This window comes from Hylobates moloch, unplaced genomic scaffold (genome assembly GCF_009828535.3).
Source record: "Hylobates moloch isolate HMO894 unplaced genomic scaffold, HMol_V3 SCAFFOLD_15, whole genome shotgun sequence".
NCBI lineage: Eukaryota > Metazoa > Chordata > Mammalia > Primates > Hylobatidae > Hylobates > Hylobates moloch.
Genome location: NW_026652290.1, coordinates 50,931,627 through 50,956,997, shown reverse-complemented (window position 1 = coordinate 50,956,997; position 25,371 = coordinate 50,931,627). Strand labels below are relative to the sequence as shown.

General features: G+C 42.8%; 2 protein-coding genes across 12 annotated transcripts in view; one reads left to right on the top strand and one right to left on the bottom strand.

Annotated features, from left to right (window-relative positions):
• The window catches only part of SLC47A2 (solute carrier family 47 member 2), a 39,643-nt gene extending 29,220 nt beyond the window's left edge, over positions 1-10,423 (top strand). Inside the window, exons 14-17 of the mRNA XM_032176860.2 lie at positions 7,417-7,549; positions 7,626-7,720; positions 9,043-9,130; positions 10,169-10,423. Of these exons, the coding sequence (XP_032032751.1) occupies positions 7,417-7,549; positions 7,626-7,720; positions 9,043-9,130; positions 10,169-10,389 (537 nt within the window). The 3' untranslated portion in view covers positions 10,390-10,423. The remainder of the gene's footprint in view (positions 1-7,416; positions 7,550-7,625; positions 7,721-9,042; positions 9,131-10,168) is intronic.
• ALDH3A2 (aldehyde dehydrogenase 3 family member A2) overlaps positions 1-25,371 on the bottom strand; it is a 65,256-nt gene that overhangs the window by 23,496 nt on the left and 16,389 nt on the right. For 7 of the 11 annotated variants that reach the window (XM_058428975.1, XM_032176854.2, XM_032176856.2 and 4 more), the window contains 3 exons: positions 23,974-24,073; positions 17,080-17,315; positions 10,663-12,261 (listed from right to left, as the gene is read on the bottom strand). In XM_058428975.1, the coding sequence (XP_058284958.1) occupies positions 12,082-12,261; positions 17,080-17,315; positions 23,974-24,073 (516 nt within the window). In that variant the 3' untranslated portion in view covers positions 10,663-12,081. Of the gene's footprint in view, positions 1-10,662; positions 13,525-15,769; positions 15,895-17,079; positions 17,316-23,973; positions 24,074-25,371 lie in introns of those variants that run through there. The other 4 variants (XM_032176855.2, XM_032176858.2, XM_058428974.1 and 1 more) reach the window with 4 other exon arrangements.

Below are 25,371 nucleotides of genomic sequence, written 5' to 3'. Positions count from 1 at the left end.
ATTTATTGAAGAGACTGTCCTTTCCCTCATGTATGTTCTTGGCACCTTTGTCAAAAATGAGTTCACTGTAGATGCATGGATTTACTTCTGGGTTCTCTATTCCACTCCATTAGTCTGTGTGTCTGTTTTTATGCCAGTACTATGCTGTTTTGGTTACTACAGCTCAGTAGTATAATTTGAAGTTAGGTAATGTCGTTCCTCCAGTTTTGTTCTTTTTGCTCGGGATGGCTTTAGCCATTCTGGGTCTTTTGTGGTTCCGTATAAATTTTAGTATTTTTTTTCTGTTTCTGTGAGGAATGTCACTGGTATCTTAATAGGGATTACATTGAATCTGTAGAATGCTTTGGGTAGTATGAACATTTTAACAATATTAATTCTTCCAATCCATGAACATAGAATATCCATTTTTTTGTGTGTCCTCTTCAATTTATTGCATCAATGTTTTATAGTTTTCATTGTAGGGATCATTCGTTTGTCTTTTTTTTTTTTTTTTTGAGACAAGGTCCCACTCTGTCACTCAGGCTGGAGTGCAGTGGCAGGATCATGGCTTACTGCAGCCTTGACCTCCTGAGCTCAGGTGATCCTCTCACTTCAGCCTCCTGAGTAGCTGGGACCATGGGTGCATGCCACCACACCCAGATAATTTTTGTATTTTTTTGTAGAGACAGGGTTTCACCATGTTGCCCAGGCTGGTCTTGAACTCCTGGTCTCAAGAGACCCACTCACCTTGGACTCCCAAAATGCTAGGATTACAGGCATAAGCCAGCGTGCCTGGCCATCTTTCATTTCTTTGATTAAGTTTATTCCTAAGTATTTTACTTGTAGCTATTGTAAATGGGAATACTCTCTTGATTTTTCAGATTGTTCGCTGTTGGCATACAGAAATGCTACTGATTTTTGTATGTTGATTTGGTATACTGTAACTTTATTGGATTTATCAGTTCAAATAGTTGTTTGGTGGGAGTCTTTAGGTTTTTCCAAATATAAGATCCTATCATCTGGGCCAGACATGGTGGCTCACAACTGTAATCCCAGCATTTTGGGAGGCTGAGGCAGGAGGATTGCTTGAGGCCAGGAGTTTGAGACCAGCCTGGGCAACACAGTGAGACCCTATCTCTTCAAAAAGATTTTTAAGTTAGCCAGGTATGGTGGTACATCTCTACTAAAATAAAAAAGTAACCAGGTATGGTGGTGCATGCCTGTAGTCCTAACTGCTTGAGAGGCTGAGGTGGGAGGACTGCTTGAGCTCAAGAGGTCAAGGCTGCAGTAAGCTCTGAATGCACCATTGCACTCCAGCCTGGATGACAGAGCGAGACCCTCTCTTAAAAAAAAAAAAAAAAAAAAAAAGATGATATCACCAGCGGGACGCAGTGACTCACGCCTCTAATCCCAGTATTTTGGGAGGCCGAGGTGAGCAGATCATTTGAAGTCAGGAGTTCAAGACTAGCCTGGCCAACATGGTGAAACCCCGTTTCTACTAAAAAAAATACAAAAATCAGCCAGGCTTTGTAGTGCAGGCAGTGTAGTGTAATCCCAGCTACTTGGGAAGATGAGGCAGAGGAGAAGTCCCTGAACCCTCCAGCCTGGGCAACAGAGCGAGAATCCATCTCCAAAAACAAAACAAAACAAACAAAAAAGATGATATCACCTGCAAACAAGGATAATTTGATTTCCTTTTCAATCTGGATGCACTGTCTTTCTCTTGTCTGCTCTAGCTAGGACTTCCAGTACTATTTTGAATAATAGTGGTGAAAGTGGGTATCCTTGTCCTGTTCTAGATCTTAGAGGGAAGGCTTCCAATTCTCCCCTGTCTGGTATGATACTAGCTGTGGGTCTCTTGTATAAGGCTTTTATTGCGTTAATGTTCCTCCTATACCCAGTTTTTTTGAGTTTTTTTTTTTTTTAATCATGAAGGGATGTTGAATTTCATCAAATGCTTTTCAGCATCAATTGAAATCATATGGTTTTTGTCCTTCATTCTTTTGATATGATGTATCATACTGATTGGTTTGCATATGATGAACTATCCTTATATCCCAGAGATAAATCCTACTTGATCATGATAAATTTGGTATGCTAGTATTTTTGTTGAGAATTTTTGTATTAATGTTTATCAGGGATACTGGTCTGTAGTTTGTTTTTTTTTTTATGTGTCTTTGTCTGGTTTTGGTATCAAGATAATACTGGCCTCATTATAGAATGAGTTTGGAAATATGCCTCTCTCCTTTATTTTTTTGAACAGACTGAATAGGACTGGTATTTGTTGTTTAAATGTTTTGTAAAATGCAGCAATGAAGTCATTGGGTCCTGGGCTTTTGTCTGCTAGGAGACTTATGATTACACTTGATCTTAGCCAAAAGGCCAAGAAGTGATAGGAGACTTATTATTACAGCTTCAATCTCATTATTTGTTATTAGTCTGTTCAGGTTTCAGATTTGTTCATGGTTGCATTTTGGTAGGTTGTACATGTCTAGGAATTTATCCAGTTCTTCTAGGTTTTCCAATTTATTGGTATATAGTTGCTCATAGTAGTGTTTAATGATCCTTTGCATTTCTTGGTATTAGTTATGTCTCCTCTTTCACTCCTGATTTTATCTGGATCTTTTCTCTTTTTTTTTCTTCATCTGGCTAAAGGTTTGTCTATTTTATTTTTTCAAAAAAGCAACTTCATTTCATTGATCTTTTGTATTTTTTTGGTCTGTTTCCATTTAACTTATTTCTGCTCTGACCTTTGTTCTTTCTTTTCTTCTACTAATTTTGAGTCTGGTTTGCTCTTGCATTTCTAGTTCTTTAAGATGCATCGTTAGGTTATTTATTAGATGTTTTTCCACTTTTTGACGTAGGTGCTTATTCCTATAAACTCTCTTAGTACTGCTTTCATTGTATGACATAGGTTTTGATATGTTGTTTCCATTATCATTTGTTTCAAGAAATTTTAAAAATTTCCTAAATTTCTTCATTGACCCACTGGTCATTCAGGAGCATATTAATTTCCATGTGTTTGTATAGTTTCCAAAGTTCCTCTTGTTATTGATTTCCAGTTTTATTTCACTGTGGTCAGAGAAAATACCTGATATGATTTCAATTTTTTCTGAAATTTTTAAGACTTGTTTTGTGACTCAAATATGGTCTGTCCTTGAGAATGATCCATATGCTGAGGAGAAGAATGTGTAATTCTGCAGCCGCTGAATGAAATCTTTTGTAAATATCTATTAGGTCTATTTGGTCTATAGGGCAGATTAACTCCAATGTTTCTTTGTTGACTTTCTGCCTGGATAATCTGTCCAGCGCTGCAAGTGGGATATTGAAATCTCTAGCTATTATTGTATTGAAATATATCTCTCTCTTTAGTTCTAATAACATCTGCTTTATATATCTGGGTGCTCTGGTGTTGGGTACATATATATTTATAAATGTTATATTCTCTTGCTGAATTGACCCCCTTTATCGTTATACAATGACCATGTCTCTTTTTATAGTTTTTGTCTTGAAATCTGTTTTGTCTAAGTATAAACTACTCCTGATCACTTTTGGTTTCAATTTGCATGCAATATCCTCTTCCATCTCTTTATTTTCAGTCTATGTGTGTCTTTGTAGGTGAAGTGTGCATCTTGTAGGCAACAGATCATTGAGTTTTGTTTTTTAATCCATTGAGCCACTCTATGTCTTTTGACTAGAGAGTTTAGTTCATTTACATTCAATGTTATTATTGATAAGTTAGGACTAGTCCTGCCATTTTGTTATTTATTTTATGGTTTGGTGGTATCTTCCTTCCTTCTTGTCTTCCTTTTTGTGAAGGTGATTTTCTCTGGTAGTATGCTTTTTATTTTTTGTGTATCTTTCGTAGGTTTTTGATTTGAGGCTACCATGAGGCTTGCAATGTTATTTATTTATTTGAGACAGGGTCTCACTCTTGTAGCCCAGGCTGGAGTGCAATGGTATGATCTCGGCTCACTGCAACCTCCGCCTCCCGGGTTCAAGCAATTCTCTGCCTCAGCCTCCTGAGTAGCTGGGATTACAGGTGCTCACCTCCACGCCTGGCTAATTTTTGTATTATTGGTAGAGACAGGGTTTCACCATGTTGGCCAGGCTGGTCTTGAACTCCTGACCTCAGGTGAGCCACCTGCTTTTGCCTCCCAAAGTGCTGGGATTACAGACATCAGCCACCATGCCTGGCCAATAATCCATTATTTTTAAACTAATGACAACTAAATACTGATTGCGAAAACAAGCAGAGAAAATTAAGAAAAACTTTAACTTCATCCCCTGCTGTTTCTTAACTTTGTTGTTTCTATTTATATCTTACACTATGTCTTGAAAAGTAGTTTTTTTAATAGATGCATCTTTTAGTCTTCTGCTGTTTATTTCAATGATTTTACACTAATCTTTTATCTTTTTATATTTTTTTAATTTTTTTTTTTGGTAGAGACGGTGTCTTGCTGTATTGCCCAAGCTGGTCTCTAACTCCTGGCCTCAAGCAATCCTCCTGTCTCAGCCTCCCAAAGTGCTGGGATTACAAGCGTGAGCCACCGCACCCGGCCTCCACACTAATCTTTTACATTCTTATCCTTTGACTTTATTTAGGTATAGTTTGTTCTTCTTTACTAGCTTCTTAGGGTAGAATATTAGGTCATTGATTCGAGACCTTTCTCCCTTTCTGATATAGGCATTTGAAGCTGTACATTTCTCTCTAAGCATTGCCTTAGTTGCATCTAATAAATTTTGATGTTCATCAAAATTTTCAAGTTCGAAATATTTTTAAATTTCTCTTGTGATTTATTCTTTGACTTATGGTTTAGAAGTGCATTTAATTTCCAAATATTTGGGGTTTTATTTCTGGTAAGCATCTCTAATTTAATTCTGTTGTGGCCAGAGAACATACTTTGTATGAATTCAGTCTTTCAAAATTTGCCAGGCATGATGGAATGTGCCTGTAGTCCCAGGTACTCAGGAGACTGAGATGAGAGCACTGCTTGAGCCTAGGAGTTCAAGACCAGCCAGGGTAACATAGCAAGACTCCATCTCTTAAAATTTTTTTTAAAGTTTAGTTTATTGAGATTTGTTTTGTGGCCTAACGCAGGTCTATCCTGGAGAATGCTGCATGTAAGACCCAAGGAATGTCATTGTGTTGGCTAAGTAACTTGCTTAGACTGATTCTGTGACTCCTGTCTCCTCTACAATGTACAGCTGCTGATCTCTCTTGCTCAGTATTTTTCCCCCTTGTTCTTATTTTTAAGTCTAGCTTTCTAGTTTAAAATGTTCTTTCTAGGCTTAAAAATGTCTGCAGAGCTTAGTGTTCAGCCAATTACTGGTCAGAGACTGTGTTCAACACCTCTGATAGTTAGCAAGGCTTCCATTCTCTGCTGACAGATCCATGTGTGGGCTAGAGACATATTCAGAGTTCCATCTGTTTTCAAGTGAGTCCTGGCTTTTACTTTCTTCTGGGTACTACTGGTCTCTTCAGCCCATGTGGACAGGCTCCATTGTCCAGGAACATGTGGGAGGCTTGGTCTCTGCTACATCATATGCACAGCCTCTGGTCAGCTTGGGATATGTAGAGAACTTACCAGTACCTCCCCACTCCCTTGGCTGTTTTACCTCATCAAACTCCCTCTTAAATCCCCACCTAGTCCACTGGTCGATGGCTTCTCCCAAACAGGCCCACAACCTCAGGCTAGCAAAGCCACTGGCCCTTCCTGCCACTGAAATTGCCACTTTAATTCACAATACTCTAAATCAGAGTTTCTCAACCTCGGAACTACTGGCACTTTAGACCAGATAACTCTTTGTTTGGTGGGGGCAGGGTGGTCCCCTGAGGATTGTAGGATGTTTAGCAGCATCCTTGGTCTCTACCCACTAGATGCTATAACACTTTCCCCCACCACACCCCCACAGTTGTCACAACAAAAACATCCCAGAATTTGTCATCTCCTTTTGAGAAACACTGGTCCAGGGTACATCAATCATAATTTGGGAGAAGTCTTTTTTTAGCCAAAAAAGATCATGCCATGACGTATAATAACCAGAAATATACATACCATATTACAAAGTTCAAGAAGCATACATCTCCTAACCCCAGTGCATTACCTCTTTGTTCAGATATGTACAAAGCACAAAATACTCCCCACCTCTCACAGGAACAAAATAAAAATAACCAAATATCTATTGGCCAATAATCCTGACCAAGGATGAGCTGTGCCTATAGAAGATCTGAAATCATGTTGGGAAAATGAGACTAATGAAATAAACAGTACTTTTTCCAGAGCAATTCTCATCTTTGAGGTGAGACATAATCACAGACAGCAGTGGGTGAGGGCTGCTTGTCTCATATGGAATAAGCTAACAACCACTGTTTGCCATGCATGGTAGGCAAAATAATGGCCCCCAAGTTTCAACGTCCACATAATAATCCCCAGAACCTGTGAGTGTTTCAAGGCAAATGGGACTTTGCAGGTGTGATTAAGAATCTGGAGATAGGGGGATTATCCTGGGTCACCCAAGTGGGCCCAGTGTAAATACAAGGGTCCTTAGAAGAGGGAGGCAGGAGAGTCAGAGGACATGTGAGGCTGGAAGCAGAGGTTGGAGTGATGTGGGGCCACCAGCCAATGAATACAGAAGGAATTCTAGAAGCTAGAAAAAGCAGAGGAACATTCTCAGCTAGGGCTTTCAGAAGGAACAAGCTCTTGATTTTGGCACAGTGAGACCCAATTCAAACTTCTAACCTCCAGAACTGTAAAATAAAATAATAAATTTGTGTGTGTGTGTGTGTGTGTGTGTGTGACCAAGTCTCGCTCTGTCGCCCAGGCTAGAGTGCAGTGGTGCATCCTAGGTTCAAGCAATTCTCGTGCCTCAGCCTCCCAAGTAGCTGGGATTACAGTGCCAACTTGCCCGGCTAATTTTTGTATTTTTAGAGATGGGGTTTCACCATTTTAGCCAGGTTGATTTGAACTCCTGACCTCAAGTGATCTGCCCTCCTCAGCCTCCTAAAGTGCTGGGATTATAGGCATGAGCCACCATGCCCGACCCAAATTACTGTAGTAATTTGCTACAGTGGCCACAGGAAACCAACACACCACCTCTGTATCATGTGAAGTTAGTCCAATCTCCCAGACCAACTGGTTGCTGGCCACCAATTCTACCTTTACTTTCTAGGGAGGCCATATGGTGTGGCGGTGAAGCCTGGGTGCTGTAGGGTTGTGTTCAAAACAGTTACTTCTGTGTAACATGGACAAGTGATCTGACCTGTCTTGGACAGCCACCCTCAGGGAAGAAAGGGAGATAAAGGCACCCATCCAGTGCTGTGAGAACTCAGTGAAGTAATGCCATGTGAATGGCTTAGCACAGTGCCTCCTGCATGACACCTGCTCTTAGTCTCATCATCATGACCCTCTTGCCCATTTCTGTCTCCCCTCCTAGTGTGTCTATGGTGGAGTTCTGAGAGGAACTGGGAAGCAGGCCTTTGGTGCCGCTGTGAATGCCATCACATATTACATCATCGGCCTACCACTGGGCATCCTTCTGACCTTTGTGGTCAGAATGAGAATCATGGGTATGTGGTGTGAGGAAGTCGGGAGAGGCCTGGGTGGTCGTCGGACATTGTTCCCATCATCACTTGTCTCCTCCAGGCCTCTGGCTGGGCATGCTGGCCTGTGTCTTCCTGGCAACTGCTGCCTTTGTTGCTTATACTGCCCGGCTGGACTGGAAGCTTGCTGCAGAGGAGGTAAGTGGGTCAGCTGACCCTGGCCACAAGACACACCCTGCACCTGACCCCAGCAGGTGGAGTGACTACTCAGCCAGAAATGCCCAGAGCACATGAGAACTTGGCAGCAGTGTAGTATAAGCTACAGGTTTTTTTCGTTTGTTTTTTTTTTTGAGACAGAGTCTCGCTCTGTCGCCCAGGCTGGAGTGCAGTGGTGCAATCTCAGCTCACTGCAAGCTCCGCCTCCTGGGTTCATGCCATTCTCCTGCCTCAGCCTCCCCAGTAGCTGGGACTACAGGCACCCGCCACCACGCCCGGCTAATTTTTTGTATTTTTAGTAGAGACGGGGTTTCACCGTGTTAGCCAGGATGGTCTCGATCTCCTGACCTCGTGATCCGCCCACCTCGGCCTCCCAAAGTGCTGGGATTACAGGCGTGCTGCAGGTGTTTTGTGGGGGATTACAGAGGGGCCACTTGAGCCTCAACAGTGGCTCCTGTCACTGTAATTGGCCAGTATAAGAAGCATGCTCTGCAGTTATAAACAGAAACAAAACCAAAAACCTTCCTTAGACAGCCCCATCTGTGAAAAACCAAATGCACACAAAGAACTCAAACTAGTCTGAACCCAGATGAACCCCCGAGCGTGTGCCTTGACTTTGGAAGGGGTCATAAAATCACCCTGCCCACCATCCTCTTTGGTGTCCTTTTTAAACAGGGCAAGGCAGCCTTTGCATCTCAGACACAGCAAAGGCACAACTCAGTCTGCAAGCAGAGCACAGAAGCAGTGTTCTCTCAAAGACCCTGAATCCTATCAGGGTGTGGTTTTGCCTTTGTGCACAGAAAAAGTCATCCTGACACTTAAGATGCTGGATAAACAGATATTTAAAATGATACATTTATTTATCTGAGATGGAGTATCGCTCTGTTGCCCAGGATGGAATGCAGTGGTGCAATCTCGGCTCAATGCAACCTCTGCCTCCTGGGGTCAAGAGGTTCTCCTGCCTCAGCCTCCTGAGTAGCTGGGACTACAGACATGCGCCACCATGCCCAGCTAATTTTTTAGTATTTTTGGTAGAGACAGGGTTTCACTATATTGCCCAGACTGGCCTTGAATTCCTGAGCTCAAGCGATCCATCCGCCTCGGCCTCCCAAAGTGCTGGGATTACAGGTGTGAGCCACCATGCCCAGCCTTAAAATGATACTTTCTAAAAACCCCACGACTATGAATACATGCATATATGCTGCTTCAGCTTGCAATGTTTTAAAAACAGAATGAGAGGCTAGCAGTGAAGAGGTGAACTGTTGAGCTGGCAGGTTGACCCAAGTGAGTTCTTTCTCCTTTAGGCTAAGAAACACTCAGGCCAGCAGCAGCGGCAGAGAGCAGAGAGCACTGCAACCAGACCTGGGCCTGAGAAAGCAGTCCTGTCTTCAGGTAATGCTGTCACGGCTGCTTCTACTTTGGTACACATATAAATGTCAGTAGCATGTTGCTCCTATCTGCCCTCTGTGCCTCATACAATTGGAAACTGTACAAGCCCAAGCTATTTTTCTTCCCATTATTATGAAAACGATGTCCTAAGCACCAGGAAGACAACAACATCTATTGTCTAGCAGGCACGCAAGTACCAGGCCCCACACCAAGTCTTTGGCCTTGAGAGGCAACTAGATGTATGCCCATTTTCAGATGAGGAAGTGAGGCTGAAAGAACTTAAGTATTTCCTCCCTCATCCCACAACTTGTAAAGGCCAGACATAAGATCTGAGCATCAACCCGTCAGATTCAAGAGCTCACGATCTCCCCCACTGAACTCTGCTCAAGACGGAAGGCCAACTTTTAACCTATGGGGAGCCTGGTTGGTCAGCCAGCCTGGCTTGACTCTGGCTTTGGGGGGGCACCTGCTATCTACCTCTCTCCACCCCATCAGGCAGACAAACATCTCTCTGGTTTGTGCCAATGTCCATGTCATGAAGTGATGGCCCCAGCTCTGCCCCAGGGCTGGTCCTGAGTGCCAGGCATGTGTGCAAATGGCCCAAAGCTCATACAGATGATGTCTCCATGACTTCATCCATCCTGGGCTAATCCTTGATCAGGGCAGTAGTGAGCCAGCTAAAACTCTGGGAGCGTAAGTTGTCATGAGAGAATACGGTAAGACATGATTGTGTTTCCCATGTGCTTTTGAAGCCACAGATCATCACAGGGCCAAGCACTGACAAGAACACTCCTCATTAGATCCTAGTAGTAAGCGTTATCTGCATGTGAAATTCACAGTTTAAGACGCTTTCCTGCGTATCTCCTCCTCTGATCTTGCTTGTAATGTAGATAAAGCAGGTATTTTTCTATTGTATAGGCATCGTCCCTTGTGAGGTGTAACAAACACAGCCAGGTGGTTAACCTAGGTTTCCCGATTCCAAGGCCAAAGCGTTCCCTCTGACCCCTGACCTGCTGAGTTTGCTCCTGTTTGCGTCCTCAGTGGCTACAGGGAGTTCCCCTGGCATTACCTTGACAACGTATTCAAGGTCTGAGTGCCACGTGGACCTCTTCGGGACTCCAGAGGCAGCCCATGCCCTTTCAGCTCCTACCAGCAGACTGTCAGTGAAACAGCTGGTCATCCGCCGTGGGGCTGCTCTGGGGGTGGCATCAGCCACACTGATGGTGGGGCTCACGGTCAGGATCCTAGCCACAAGGCACTAGCAAAGAAGCTTGGAAACAGAAAGCCAGGAGTGGCTGTCCCCTGTACACAAACACACCATGGTCTGCCCTGCAAAAGCACCAGTGGGGTCCAGTGCAGGTGGACACTTTGAACCATTCCTCAAAAAAAGAACTTTGTCTGATTCCTTGTGGTGACACTCAGAGGGATCTGAACAGAGCAGACTTGACAATTCTGTTCTGGTCAAGCTGGAGTTTTCTTCTGTGACCTGGACTGCTCTACAGAAGACATCAGCCAAATGCATGAGTCAGCGTCCAGGGATTGCCACTATTATTATTAATGTAAATGGCTTCAAATGGGAGACTGCAGATAAAATCACAAAAACCACTGCTACATTAAAGATTACACATTTCCTAAGCACAGCCTGCTGCTCAAGTCTGTCATAAACCCTCTGTGAAGCTCTGAGAAGGGGACCAGTAGGCCCTGTCCAGGCAACCCCTGTGTGCTCCCAGCAGATACAAGTGCTGTGAGACCCTGACCAGGGTGGTGGCTGTCCATATACCCTTCTCTTCCCCTTTTCTCCAGTTCTTTCATTCCATCAGCATTTTCACTTATCACAGACTTTGAGAAATACTTGTTCTTACTGTACTTTTTCTTCTAGTAGTGACACAATATAAATAAGGGCACAAAACAAGTAGGAACACAGCACAGCAAAGTCATCACGGAAGCAATTCCAGACTCTATGCCACTGTTTGCCCAAGTGTGGTCCACGGTTAACAGGTATTAAGGTAAATGGCTCCATGGTCAAGGAAGTCTGGGAGCTGCACACACTAGCACTTCAGAGGTTCCAAAGGATCTGGGTCCTTTAGTTTGCTGATATGCTTTACAAGCCAGTGGTATACAGGACTGGTGGCAGGACCATTTTTTTGTGTAAAATCTTGTGGGATTAGTGTTCTACAAATATGCTTACAGAAACACTTGTTCTAGATCAGCAACTGGGGGTAGGAGGATGCCACTGGAAAAACCATACTTACTATAGCTACTAACCACCACCCCCAACACACACAGCAGAACATAAAGTTTGAGAAAATCTTCTCAGCTAGGAATTTTAAAATGAGAAAAAAAAAGCTGACAAATACCATCTATGATAAAGACATAAAAGGATTTATAGTTGGGGAGAATTTATGATCAAAGGATTGCCTCCAATAGGGCATATCTGAGGTTCCACACCAGAGTGTCATTAAAATTGACGCCAATTTTATGAAATATGTTCATTTTGAAGCAGATATGTATTAGTAGACAAGCCAATAATTTAAACATACTCAACGAAAATTCCATAGTGCAATTTTATCTAAGGTATTTTATGATTACTCTCTTAGAGAAACAGTTTTAAGCAGCTTTTTCCTAAACTAGGCTAGTTATTAATTCTCAACACTTCATACTATGATGAGATATCACATACTTTAGACAGCCTTAATAGAACAAATTATTCAACAAAGTTGATTATACATTCTATAAAGTAAATTACATTCTCTCATTAAGTGAGCTGAGTCTTTTTGAGTGTGGGGATGGAGTCCCTGCAGTCAGGAGCTCCAAGGCATAGAACTGCCTGCCCTGCCCTGCCCTGTCCAGCAGGTAACGCTGCATTCCACAGGCCTCTTTTTCAGCCTTGCCCACTCAGCAGAGTACCTCAGGTTGTGACCATGAACGACTGATGAGAGTAACTTCTGACTTGCTCAGGGGATCCTCTTGCCATCCATTCCCTTCAGTATGACCAACTGCAGTGGCTTACTCGCTTCTTGTCCAGACCGTCCACCATCTGTCTGCTCCATGACGCTCCCAAACCCCAAAGTCCTAATATCCAAGGCCTCTTTGTCTGTGAGAGGAAATGGTTCCCTCACTTTAAGTTCTGTAGGCTAATCAGAAAGGGATTTCTCTATAGTTTCAAAAAGTGAAATTTTACTTGCACTACAGAAATAAGAAACTTACAGATTTGTCCTTGAAGACCTACTAACCTGCAACTTTAGGGTCCTGAGAGAGGATTAGTATGTTTATAAGTACTTTTATTACAGTATTTTTTGTTTCAGAGACAGGGTCTTGCTCTGTTGCCCAAGCTGAAGTGCAGTGGTGCAATCACAGCCTGCTGCAGCCTTGGCCTCGCAGGCTCAATTGATCCTCCTACTTCAGCCTCCTGAGCAGCTGGGAACACAGGCTCATGCCACCACATCTAGCTAATTTTTATTTTTTGATAGAGATGAGGTCTCACTATGTTGTCCAGGCTGGTCTCAAATTCCTGGACTCAAGCAATCCTCCCGCCTCGGCCTCCCAAAGTGCTGGGATTACAGGCATGAGCCACCATGCCCGGCTATGTATTTTTTAAATGCCAGTTAGGTTTTAGAAGATGTAGAATTCTATAACTACAACACAAGAATGACAGGTGATGCTTGCATGACTTTGGCAACTAACTTCCAGGAAGCCCTAGGATTTACAAGATGCTTTGAGTGACATTAGTCACAAAAGATTGTTGCAACTAAACAGAACACAGGATGATAGAGAATGAATGAGGAAGAATGAAGACCACTGGTGAGATGGCACTTCTGACCAGGGGCCTACTCCTGGAGGTCAAGTCCTTGAGTCCCATTGGAGAAGTAACCCCTCCCTCTCCCACATAGAGTTTTAGTGCCTGAAACCTCACAGGGAATCAAGAAGATCTAACCTCACCTCTCTGGACTACAGAGGACTGCTGGTAGCCCTGGGAAGTACCAAGCTCTTGAAAGCTCCACAGAGTGATGGTGGCAGCAGGGACAGGAGGTGGGCAGTGCCATTAACCGGAGTGAAGGATTCACTGAGGTTCTGAGACTCCCTTACAACCCCTCAAAGTCTGTATTTAGCCTAATACATTCTCCTCCCCTAGCTCAAAGCTCCAAGATTTAGATAAGCACAATTTAAGATAGGTTCCCTGAATACCCTATTAAGGAATGTTGGGATGTGGTTGAAATGGCAAGTTTTATTAATGATAAATGGCAATGACTTTTAAGTTTGATCACAGAGTGTTTACATATTTTCTTACTATTTTTGGTATGATTTAAAATTTATTGGTTCATTAACCATTTAAAAGAGGAATAATTCAGTAGAGGCACTAGGAGGTCGAACGGGATCATTCTTCAGTAATATTCAGCCTGGAGAGAGGAAAAAGGGATTCAGTTTACTCAGCTGCTTTAAAAACCTACCCACAACCAGCCTTGCAACACAAGCTCAGCACTGGGACTCAGACACCTCCTGTCTGAAGAGACTCTATATGCATTGTACAGAAAAGGACTACATATCTCTAGGAAGCCTAGGAAGCACAGTTTAGGCTAAAGGATTATGCCCTTCCTCAAAAAACAACAATAAGAGCGAGACAACGTGATAATGGAGGCTATATTCTGTCCACTGTCAATTAGCTAATGTCAGAGTAGAGACAGAAGATGAGAGTACTAACTTATTATCCTAGCATTTTCAGTAGGAAGCTGAAGTCTCTACATGGAATTCAAAAACTGGTAAACAATTTTGTTTCTAAAATTCAAAAGTAGTACTGAATTTAATCCTTCGTATTGAAGACTGAGGAAGGGCTGCTGCAATCTCAAGGTTTTCAAATGTCATATTTAGTTGTCAAAGGCCTAATGAAATTTATCAACATTAACCTCTTATGTTTCTCAACATTTTAAAACCCACATCTCCCACAACGCCTTCTGTAGCTTATAAGCTTTATTGGAACTTTACTTCGTGTGCAGTACTTATGCTCTAAATCCCTTCTAATTCTAGTAAGGTAATTAATAAAATAAAATCCAAGAGTGTAACAAAATAAGGAAACTATTAAGTACATAAAAGCCATTTCAGAAAAATGTAACTACAATAAATAGACTCTTCAGGTAAATATACAGTACAGATTCAAAGTCATTTATTTAAAATAAAAGGTAATTTGATAAAAAGAGGATTAAAAGCTCAGAAAGGAGCAGAAAAGCAGCAAAGTGGAAAAGAAAACCAAATCTCTACCTAGTTCCAAATTGAATCCAAAGAAATATTAACAACTATTAGTAATGAGAATTGAGCGGGAGGGTTGAAAGTGGCCTGGGGAATCACTGACACCTACTCCCTTATCCTGTAGATGAGCAAGCTGAGGCCCAAGGAAGAGCTCAGAAAAGGCCTTGCCCAAGGTCATTGAGCCAGGAATCAAACCACATTTTTTTGTTTCTGCTAAAGGTTTTATATATTGCTGCTTCTCTAGACCCTCATAGAGAAACATGCCTGCCAAACCCTTTGGGAACTCGAACCTGCTTGGCACACTGCACTGCACCTGAGGGAGGCTTCTTGGGGGTTTGGTAAGATTGGAGAATGCAGACTCAGCCTGGGCCTCCATATTTTCCATGAGGCTAAAATATTCTATTCCAAACAAGACGCATCATCAAACTGAAGAACCAAGGTCTTGGGAAAAGAACAAGAGACAGATATTGACCAGAGACCCAAGTAAGCTTCCAACCACACCTCCAGCCTCAGGAAGGCAGAATAGAAAGTAGCCCCTAAATTGTATGCTACACCTTGATTTCACGACATTTGCTGCCATGAATTCCAAAGTCAAACTTTTTTTAAAAATGAAAACAAATCAAAACTACTTAGTGATTTAAAAAACATTATTCTTAAATTATGACATAAAGAGTTCAGTGACTAGATGGTGACAAGTCTGAATTAGTCAGCTGGCACTTCCCCCAGGAGAGCTGAGTAGAAGGGGAAGAGAAATGAGGCTCACACTCGGCTGCCCTTTTCCAAGAAATGATGTATGCTTCACCTGGACGCAGCTAAGCCATTGCCTCTGCACATTTCTCTTAGATTTCTAGCAAGTCACTTCACCGTTTTAAAATTGTGGATATGGGGAGTTTTAACACCCTGATACTCTGGGGCCCAGGTCCAAAACGTCTAGAGATAAGTAAGTTAAACATTCTTTTTTCTTTCTTTTTTTTTGGAGACAGAGTCTCGCTCTGTCGCCCAGGGTGGAGTGCAGTGGCACAATCTTTGCTCACTGCAACCTCCGCCTCCCAGGTTAAAGCAATTCTTCTGCCTCAGCCTCCCTAGTAGCTGGGACTACAGGCATGTACCACCACACCCAGCTAACGTTTGTATTTTTAATAGAGATGGGGTTTCACCATGTTGGCCAGGCTGTTCTCGAACTCCTGAACTCAGGCAATCCGCCTGCCTTGGCCTCCCAAAGTGCTAGGATTACAGGTGTGAGCCACTGCGCCCGGCCCATTCTTTTTTCAATAACCCTTAAGCCTCCAACTGTAGCAACAAAACAAACAAACAAAAAAAACAAAAACAAACAAAAAACCCTAGAAAACATACCCCAACTTGGCCCACCTTACATATAGAAAGAAAACAAAAAGTTCCTACCTCACTCTTAACAGACAGGGCTGGGTTTTGAAATCTGGTGTTCATCTCTGCTTACTGGACCAACGCAGTCTGTGAACTACCAGAAAAATCAACAGGGCCTTTCTCCTCAGCACAGCTTGGTATTTCTGAGAAAACCCAAATGATTTCAAATGCAACTGGTATCTCCAATTCCACTAAGGCTGGGATACTCTAAGATGAGCCAATCCCCTTTCAATTTTTTTTTTTGAGATGGAGTCTCGCACTGTTGCCCAGGCTGGAGTGCAGTGGCGCGATCTTGGCTCACTGCAACCTCCACCTCCCGGGTTCAAGTGATTCTCCTCCCTCAGCCTCCCAAGTAGCTGGGACTGCAGGTGCGCGTCACCATGCCTGGCTAATTTTTTGTATTTTTAGTAGAGACAGAGTTTCACCATATTGGTTAGGCTGGTCTTGAACTCCTGACCTCGTGATTCACCCACCTCAGCCTCCTGAAGTGCTAGGATTACAGGCATGAGCCACTGTGCCAGACCCCTTTCAAATTTTAAACAAAATATAAAAACAACTATTACCACTGCCTTTTCCAAGCCCATTCTTCACTGATATGGTCAATATTTTCAATGTTATATCCTCAGCTGAACGGCTGAGGGCACCACAGACACAATTGCCTTCCTCATTCCATCTTAACTTTAATTACAGATTTCCTCTTTCATCTCAAAATATGCAAACTGCTTTGAGAAGGCAGCTGTCATGAGGGCCTCTTTGAAAGCCCATCTCTATAATGACTAATTACCGAAGATAAACTTTATCAGGTAGTGAACTTTGGAGGAAAAAAACTCAAGTCTAATAAAATATCCCTCACCAAAGCTGTTGCACCAGAGTTCTTGCCCCCCTCTTCGTGGCAAGCTGATTTTATGCACATTCAAGAACAAAGCTGTAAGTGACAAGGAAAGTCCAATATCAAAAGGATCAAAGGGCTAACCCTTTGATCAGACAGCTCAGAATTCTGCAATCAAGTTCTACACTGTTTTAACCTCTTAGACCAGAGATCAGCAAACTTTTCTGTAATGATTTAGGCTTTGAGGGCCATTCAGCCTCTGTTGGAACTACTCAGCTCTGTCACCATCCCATGAAAGCAGCTGTGGATGATTAAACAAGTGGGTGTGGCTGTGTTCCAATAACTTCAGTGACAAAAACGGATAGCTGGCCAGCAGGCTGTGGTTCACTGACCCTGTCTTAGACTTTACAAGTTAATGTAGAGTCCTGCTAGAATATGCATCTGGCAGCCATCGGGCCAGGACCAGACAGAATGGCACTCATGGGTAATAGGGACTCACCTTGACAAGCACAGCGGCTACAATACCCAGGAAAGTGAGCAACAGGAGACCAAGTTTTTCTTTGTTGAACCGTTTCAAGAGAAAAAATTTTCCCCAATCCACTTTTGACTGGCTGTTGGGAGGATATCTGAGTTTGTTAGCACCTTCTCTCTTTAAACTTTTTAATAAACAGGGACGCTGATGAGAAAAAGTATCAAAACTATGTTTTCCATGATAAGCTCCCATCCCACTGGAACCTGAAATAAAGGGAACAGACAAAACAAGCTTCACTGTAGATGATGCAAGCTACTTATGTCTAACAACGACCGGGAAAGCTCACATGCACTCCCTGCTGCCTGGGAACCCCACTGAACTTCTCTGCCAGCCGAAGTATCTCTTTTCAGGAAGTCCTTACCAACTTCCCTGGAATAGTCAATGTCCTTGTCAAACAGGATGCTTTCCATGAGCAAGACAAGGACTTGTACCTCTCTTCCAGAGCTGTGGCTCTCATTTATGCCAGGGACTGTGCTAAGAGTTTAAATCATTCTCTTAAGATAATTCTCACCACAATCCCACTTGGTGAATTATCAGCAGCCTCATTTCCAGAGAGGGAAAGGGAGCTTACAGGGTCAGTTAACCTGCCCAGGGTCACACAGCTGGTAAGCGGCAAAGCCAGAACCCGAACCTGGATCAGACTCTAAATGCTACATGTGCTCTCTTCCCACCATCCCATGTGGCTTCATTCATCCATGGCCTCACTCATCCACTTGCTTTCTCTAAGCCTGTGGAAAGTAAGACAGGGCGACAGGGTTGCACAGCTGGGTGATAATAAGCAAGTGTAAATCTCTGCCCTCCACAAAGCCATGCTCTGTGACAGTTTCATTTCTCTAATTCATTGTGTGTACAACAGACTGACAGGCACAAAGGGGAGCAGTGTGAGCTGGGCAGAGGGAATGGTATGTGTGATGTAAGACACAGGTGACCAGAGGCCAGGGAGCAGTTTACCAAGGCCAGGCTGCAGGAAGGAATCATTCATGAAGCAGGCCTGGTGTGAGAAGAGACCCAAGGACAAGACCATGGGAAACCCTGACACTGAGGGAGGGTAAAGAATGAGGGAGGGGGCCGGGCTCCGTGGCTCACGCCTGTAATCCCAGTACATTGGGAGGCCAAGGTGGGTGGATCACGAGGTCAAGAGATTGAGACCATCCTGGCCAACATCGTGAAATCCCGTCACTACTAAAAATACAAAAATTAGTTGGACATGGTGGTGCACGCCTATAGTCCCAGCTACCTGGGAGGCTGAGGCAGGAGAATTGCTTGAACCTGGGAGGCGGATGTTGCAGTGAGCTGAGATCGCGCCACTGCACTCCAGCCTAGGCGACAGAGCGAGACTCTATCTCAAAAAAAAAAAAAAAAAAAAAGGAATGAGGGAGGGGTGAGCCAAAGACATAACCAAGGTAATAAGAAACTGGGAAAAATTTGGGAGGCTGATGCAGGAGGATTGTTTGAGCCTAGGAGTTCAAAGTTGCAGTGAGCTATGATTGTGCCACACTGCATTCCAGCCTGGTCAACAGAGTGAGACCCTGTCTCAAAAAATAAAAAAATAAAAAGCAAAAAACCGACATGAAGGAAATTACAAAGTTTTGTTGAAAGATATAAAAGGGCTATATAAATGAAGAGATGATACAACATATTCCCATTAAGGCTCCATATTTTAAAGATATAAATTCTTCCCAAAATAATTTGTTTAAATCAATTTTAATCAAAATCCGAGGGGATTTCAGAAGGTTTTGTTTGTTTGTTTTAAGTAGGAGGAGGTAGTGATTCCAAAGATCATCTGGAAAAATAAATTTAGATAAGAACAAGCAAGAAAACATGGAAAAACAGTAATAATGAGGAGCTTTTACTTTTAGATATTGAAATAGTACTGTGTCCTAAAGAGCAAACTACTGGATTGGTTGAATATGTGGGTTTTGGAGCTAGACAACTTTGGCTCATTTCTTGGCTTTATTGCTTATTAGTTGTCTGTCTCTAAAATGCGTGCATTTGGCTGGGCATGGTGGCTCACACCTGTAATCCCAGCACGTTGGGAGGCTGAGGTGGGAGGATTGCTTGAGCCCAGGAATTCAACCCAGCCTGGGCAACATAGTGAGACCCTGCCTCTATACAAAAACATTTTTTTAATTAGCCAGGCATGGTGGTGCACCCTTGTAATCCCAGCTACTCAGGAGGCTGAGGTGGGAAGATTGTTTGAGCCCAAGAGGTTGAGGCTGCAGTGAGCCGTGATTGCACCACTGTGCTCTGCCCTGGATGACAGAGTGAGACCCTATCTCAAACAAGAAAAAAAGAAAAGAAAAGGCATGGATTCAACTGCAGTACCTGGCATATAAGCACTTACTAAATGTCACTTATAAAGCTAACTATACAACTACCGTAATTGAAACTTTGGTACTGGCACACGGAAAAAACAAACCAGAAAGATAATGCAACCAATGAGAAAACCCTAAGAATGACCCAAATGTGTTTTTATTGAGTACTGATGTTATGATGATTATTTCAAAAAATGGTGCCAGCATAGTTTACTCTTTGAAAAAAAAAGGCAAATTATTACATCATGCAGCATATGGCATTCTAAAGTGAACTCCAGGGTGGTTTTTTTTGCTTGTTTGTTTGAGATGGGGTCTCACTCTGTTGCCCAGGCTGGAGTGCAGTGGCATGATCTTGGCTCACTGCAGCCTCCGCCTCCCAGGTTCAAGCGATTCTCCTGCCTCAGCCTCCCAAGTATCTGGGACTACATGTGCATGCCACAATGCCCAGCTAATTTTTTTTTGTATTTTTTGTGGAGATGGGTTTTCACCATGTTGGCCAGGCTGGTCTCAAGATTCTGACCTCAGGTGATCTACCTGCCTTGGCCTCCCAAAGTGCTGGGATTACAGGTGTGAGCCACCATGCTTGGCCAACTCCATGGTTAAATGGAAAGAAAAGAAAAGAAAAGAAGGAAAGGAGGGAGGGAGGGAGGGAAACTACAGATAATATTTATTTTATTATTTATTTATTTATTTTATTCTTATTTTTTTGAGAGAGTCTCGCTCTGTTGCCCAAGCTGGAGTGCAGTGGTGCGATTTCTGCTCACTGCAACCTCCGCCTCCAGGGTTCAAGTGATTCTACTGCCTGAGCTTCCTAAGTAGCTGGGATTACAGGCGGTGCCACCACACCCTGCTAAGTTTTTGTATTTTTAGTAGAGACAGGGTTTCTCCATGTCAGCCAGGTGCCTTGGCCTCCCAAAGTGCTGGGATTACAGGCGTGTGCCACTGCACCCAGCCTACAGATGATATTTATATAATAATGAAATAGGGAAAGCTTTTCTAAGCCTACTTTCCAAATCAGAAACCAAAAAACAAAAAGCCACACAGGCTTAGGCCAGATGTGGTGGCTCATGCCTGTAATCCCAGCACTTTGGGAGGCTAAGGCAGGTGGATCACCTGAGATCAGGAGTTGGGGACCAGCCTGGCCAACATGGTGAGACCCCATCTCTACTAAAAATACAAAAATTAGGTAGGAGTGGTTCGGGTGCCTGTAATCCCAGCTACTTGGGAGGTTGGGGCAGGAGAATCGCTTGAAGCCAGGAGGCAGAGGTTGCACTGAACCGAGGTCATGCCATTGCACTCCAGCCTGGGTGACAGAGTGAGACTCTGTCTCTAAATAAACAAACACTTCAAATCATAGATAAAATTAAAATCTGGAAAGGGATATGTGTTACAGATAGGACTGAAGATTTCCTTACTTATAAAAAAGGCTATTTATATACCAATAAGGAAGACATGAACACAGCAAAAATATCAAAGAACATAAATAGAAAATTCATGAGAATGCTAAAAAAAAAATTCAAACTCACTAATAATTAAAGGAGTACAAATTGAAATGAGACCCTTTTCTTTCTGTCTAGAAATTTAATAATGGAATAATCCAGAATTGGGGATATAAGGAAGTAAACACTCACATACTGTTCATGGGAATATAAATTGGCAGAAATCTGCAAAGACACTTGAAATATGTATCAAGTCTTAAAGATAAGCATTTCTAAAGAAAAACCTAAGCTGGGTGCGATGGCTCACACCTGTAATCCCAGCACTTTGGGAGGCCAAGGCAAGTGGATCTCTTGAGCCCAGGAGTTTGAGACCAGGCTGGCTAACATGGCAAAACCCTGTCTCTACTAAAAATATAAAAATTAGCTGGGCCTGGTGGCATGCACCTGTAGTTCCAGCTACTTGGGAGGCTGAGCCAGGGGAATTGCTTGAACCCAGGAGTTGGAGGTTGCAATGAGCTGAGATCACACCACTGCACTCCAGCTTAGGTGACAGAGAGGGAGTCTCAGTCTCAATAAAAAGAAAAAAAAAAAGAAAAATCTAAACTATATGCCAAAATATTCAAAAGTTTAACTGTTTAGACTTTTTGCCACTGTGTCTATATTACTTTGAGAATTAGAAGAAAAAAGCATTTTTTTCAATTTGGAAAATTGTATAAGCCCTTTTAATAGAGTAATTATACTTGTAGACATTTTTCCTAAAGAAATAATCGGAGATTGCATAAAGATATATTATATAAGAATCGTAATACCAAAAAAATTGAAATTATAAAAATCTAATACTGGGAATTGGTTACATAAATATGCCACATTCATATGATGGAAAAGTATGCAGTTACTAAAATTATGACATGCAAGAATATTGACATGGAAAAGTGTCACACTATCCTGTCACATACAGGGTAGAGAACAATATATAGTATGATACCTTTTTGAATAGAATATTCAGATGTCTGTGTATATGTGTGTGCATATATGTGCAAGACATACACCAGTTATCTTTACATAGTGGGGTTATGGGTAATATAAATGTTTATTCTTTGGGCTCTTCTATCTTTTCCAAGTTTTCTTAAAAAGGCTGTATTCCTTTTACATTTGGGGGTCAAGGCTTGTTTTATTTTTTATTTTTATTTTTTTTACAGCATGGCCACTATAATAATGTATTATATGCCAGAAATTTGCTAAGAGAGTAAACCCATTTTTTTCTTTTGCATCTTCTTTTTGTATTTTTAATTTTTGTGGGTATATAATAGGTTACTTGTTTTGTTTTATTATTTATTTTTATTTATTTATTTATTTATTTTGAGATGGAGTCTCGCTCTGTCGCCAGGTTTGAGTGCAGTGGCGCAATCTCAGCTCACTGCAACCTCCATCTCCCTGGTTCAAGCAATTGTCCTGCCTCAACCTCCCTAGTAGCTGGGACTACAGGCACGCACCACCATGCCTAGCTAACATTTGTATTTTTAGTAGAGACAGGGTTTCACCATGTTGGCCTGGCTGGTCTGGAACTCCTGACCTCAAGTGATCCGCCCACCTCGGCCTCCCAAACTGCTGGGATTACAGGCATGAGCCATTGCGCCCAGCCTTGTTTTGTTTTAAATAAGATGGTATAGTCAATGATGCCACAGGCTACCTTGTCAAGTAGGACAGGGACTGAACCCAAGTCACTTAGATTTGCAATTAGAGGGCAGTGGAGACACCATATGGAACAATTACCAAGTTGATTACTGCACTAGCACAGTGGATGCCAGGATCCTATGCGGTGAGCTGAGGAACTAGAAACAACGGAGTCCAATCTTTTAAGCATTTGGGCTACAAAACTATTACTTACTCCAGCCAAAATCCCAGGAGTCATCTTCTTTCATTCACCACCCCCTCCTCCAACATTCACTCCATCAGCCAATCTTGCTGCTTGATCCCCAAAATACCCACTTCCCTTTCCACTATCTCCCCTGCTACCACCCTCTACAACCACCATTTCCAATTTGGATCTGGCAATACCTACCGATTTGGTCTCTTCCCGCCTGTCCCTCACTCATGTCAGTCATTGTGCTGGGTGCTGGCAATATGTTTACCTCCTAGACAAGGACCTGTGGCTATATAGGTCAAGGCTCCTTGGTCATAGGACAAGGTTTCCTTAACCAGGAACAGATGGTCCTGCCAAACTGGGCCATTGCATCCCATGGAGCAACTGACTTATGGTATTACAAAGGGAGAGGATAGAACAGGGCTTTAAGACAGTGGCTTTTCTGGTTGGGTTTTTGTTATGAGAATGTTTACATATCAGCTATTTTGTAATAGCTCTAGTAGATAGTAGAAAAGCCCACCTAGCCTAGGTCCCAAAGGAGAAATAAAAAGCTGAGTCAGTCATCTCACATGTGGGAGAGGCAAGCAGGTCATGTTCTAAAGGGAACAGCAAGGATCAGGCTATGTCCACAAAGCTTCACTTGGAATGAATTTCTTTCTTCCCGTCCTCTCTAAAACAGCGGGAGTCTCATTTTACTCAAATCACAAAACAATTCAAGGAGAGGCTGCTCCTCCCAACAAAGGGCTGGGGAACAATGCAGGTAAGAACTGAGCAGAAAACAAAGGCACATTAGAAAATCCCTCTACCTTCTCTCTGTTCCTGGTATTCCGAACCTTTCATTTGCTACCTCATTAAAACACACACACACACACACACACACACACACACACACACACACACACAAAGAGAGATCTTCTTAATTAATTTGAGACCTGATTCTTGGTTCCCAAATCTCCTAAATGTCGCAGGACAACAAAATCAATGAAGTGAACAAAGTAATGATTACAGCTGTGGTCAGTTAGTGCTGCTGACAGAAAGAGAGTGACAAGACATTTGCCCTGTGCTGGAGGGGTGGGTGGGGAAGCAGGAAAATCAGTCAACTGGGTGACCAGGAAAGGCCTCCCTCAGGAGAGAACAATCAGGGTAAGCAACAGCTGGCTATTTCAGCAGCCCCGCACAATCCACTCATGAAATGGTAGTGCTTTTGAAATATCTACTATAAGCAGGAGAAAATAAGACTCACCCACTCCTCCAAAGGGGAAAGAGTTGAGCGTGAAGTGCATAATGACATCATTGCCTGTAACACCTCCACTGGATGTCTCATCAATCATCCGTTTGATGAGCTGAGGACAGACCAAAGGTGTCCAGGTCAGTGAAGTTGCCCCTTAGGGAACACTCATGGCCCCACCACACAGAGGGCTGTGTGCTCAGTTATGTGCTCAAAGCATGCTCATTCTGGCTTTGTGTCAGTGAAAATTCTCGAGTTTGGGGACACCATGCCAGATAGACAAACAATCTCAACTGTGGCTAATTTAGCAAAGTGACTAATACCCAACTTCTCGACACACATCTAGTACACAAAAGGAGGCAGCTCCAAACCTCTGGGCCTGCTCAGCCACAACCTGGAGTTGTACTCCCCAACACAGCAGCAAAAGGCTCTTTATAAGGGGACAGCTTAGACTATATTCCAGCTTTAAAAACTGTTATTATTTCTTTCTTATCTCTGCTCTAAATTATAACACATGATTAATAGGTATTATTTAGTCTTTATGAAATGTAAAAATATTTAAGACTTTAGATTTAGCATCCTATTTTTTAAGAAATAAATGGTTGTTTGGCCTAAGGCTCAGAAAAGCACAACAACACTTGACTAGTAAATGTCACTTCCCTTGGATGCCAGCAAGCCCTTGACAGTTCTTCACGGCAAATATCAAGTCTGGACTGTAGTGACCTTGGGCGACCCACTGCTGGGACGTGCTCCACACCTGACTTATACCCTGGCCAGCCGACTTTCGGCTTCAACGTTCCTTCCTGCCCACATTATCCATGGATTTAAATGTCAAACCATTGTTTTGTTAATAACCCAGTCTTTACTGAGCCCCACACATTTGGTCTCACTTCAAATACCTGTAGCTATCTGTATCTCAATAGCCTCACAAGCTCCAAAAGCTGTCACATGACTATCTATACATTGCCATCAGAAGCTCTCCAGAAAACATTTGGGCTACTGTCTCAGTAGCGGCTGGTCACCTAGTGACATGAATGAATGAGCCATGCAGAAAGTGGCAGAACTGCTCAACCAGGTGATGCAGTTCCACCACTCTAACAAGAAGCTAGCGTCATGTGAGAAACTAAAATCCATTATATCACAACCATTTATGTGACAGTGTCGGGGTCTTCGTCCCACACAGTGGGTGTGAATGCCATTTTGTGCAGGCTGTTATTCAGCAATGCCCTGTGGATTAACATCAGAAAAGCATTTAATGCTGGCACATATAAGTCTTCCAATTATACAGGAGATGTTTGTGAATCAAAAACCTTGTGACACTCAACCCTGCAGACTCAGATCCAAGGGAGGAGGGGAATGGATGCTGTGATAACACCAGAGTCTCATTAACCAAGACAGCAACCTCAGAACACA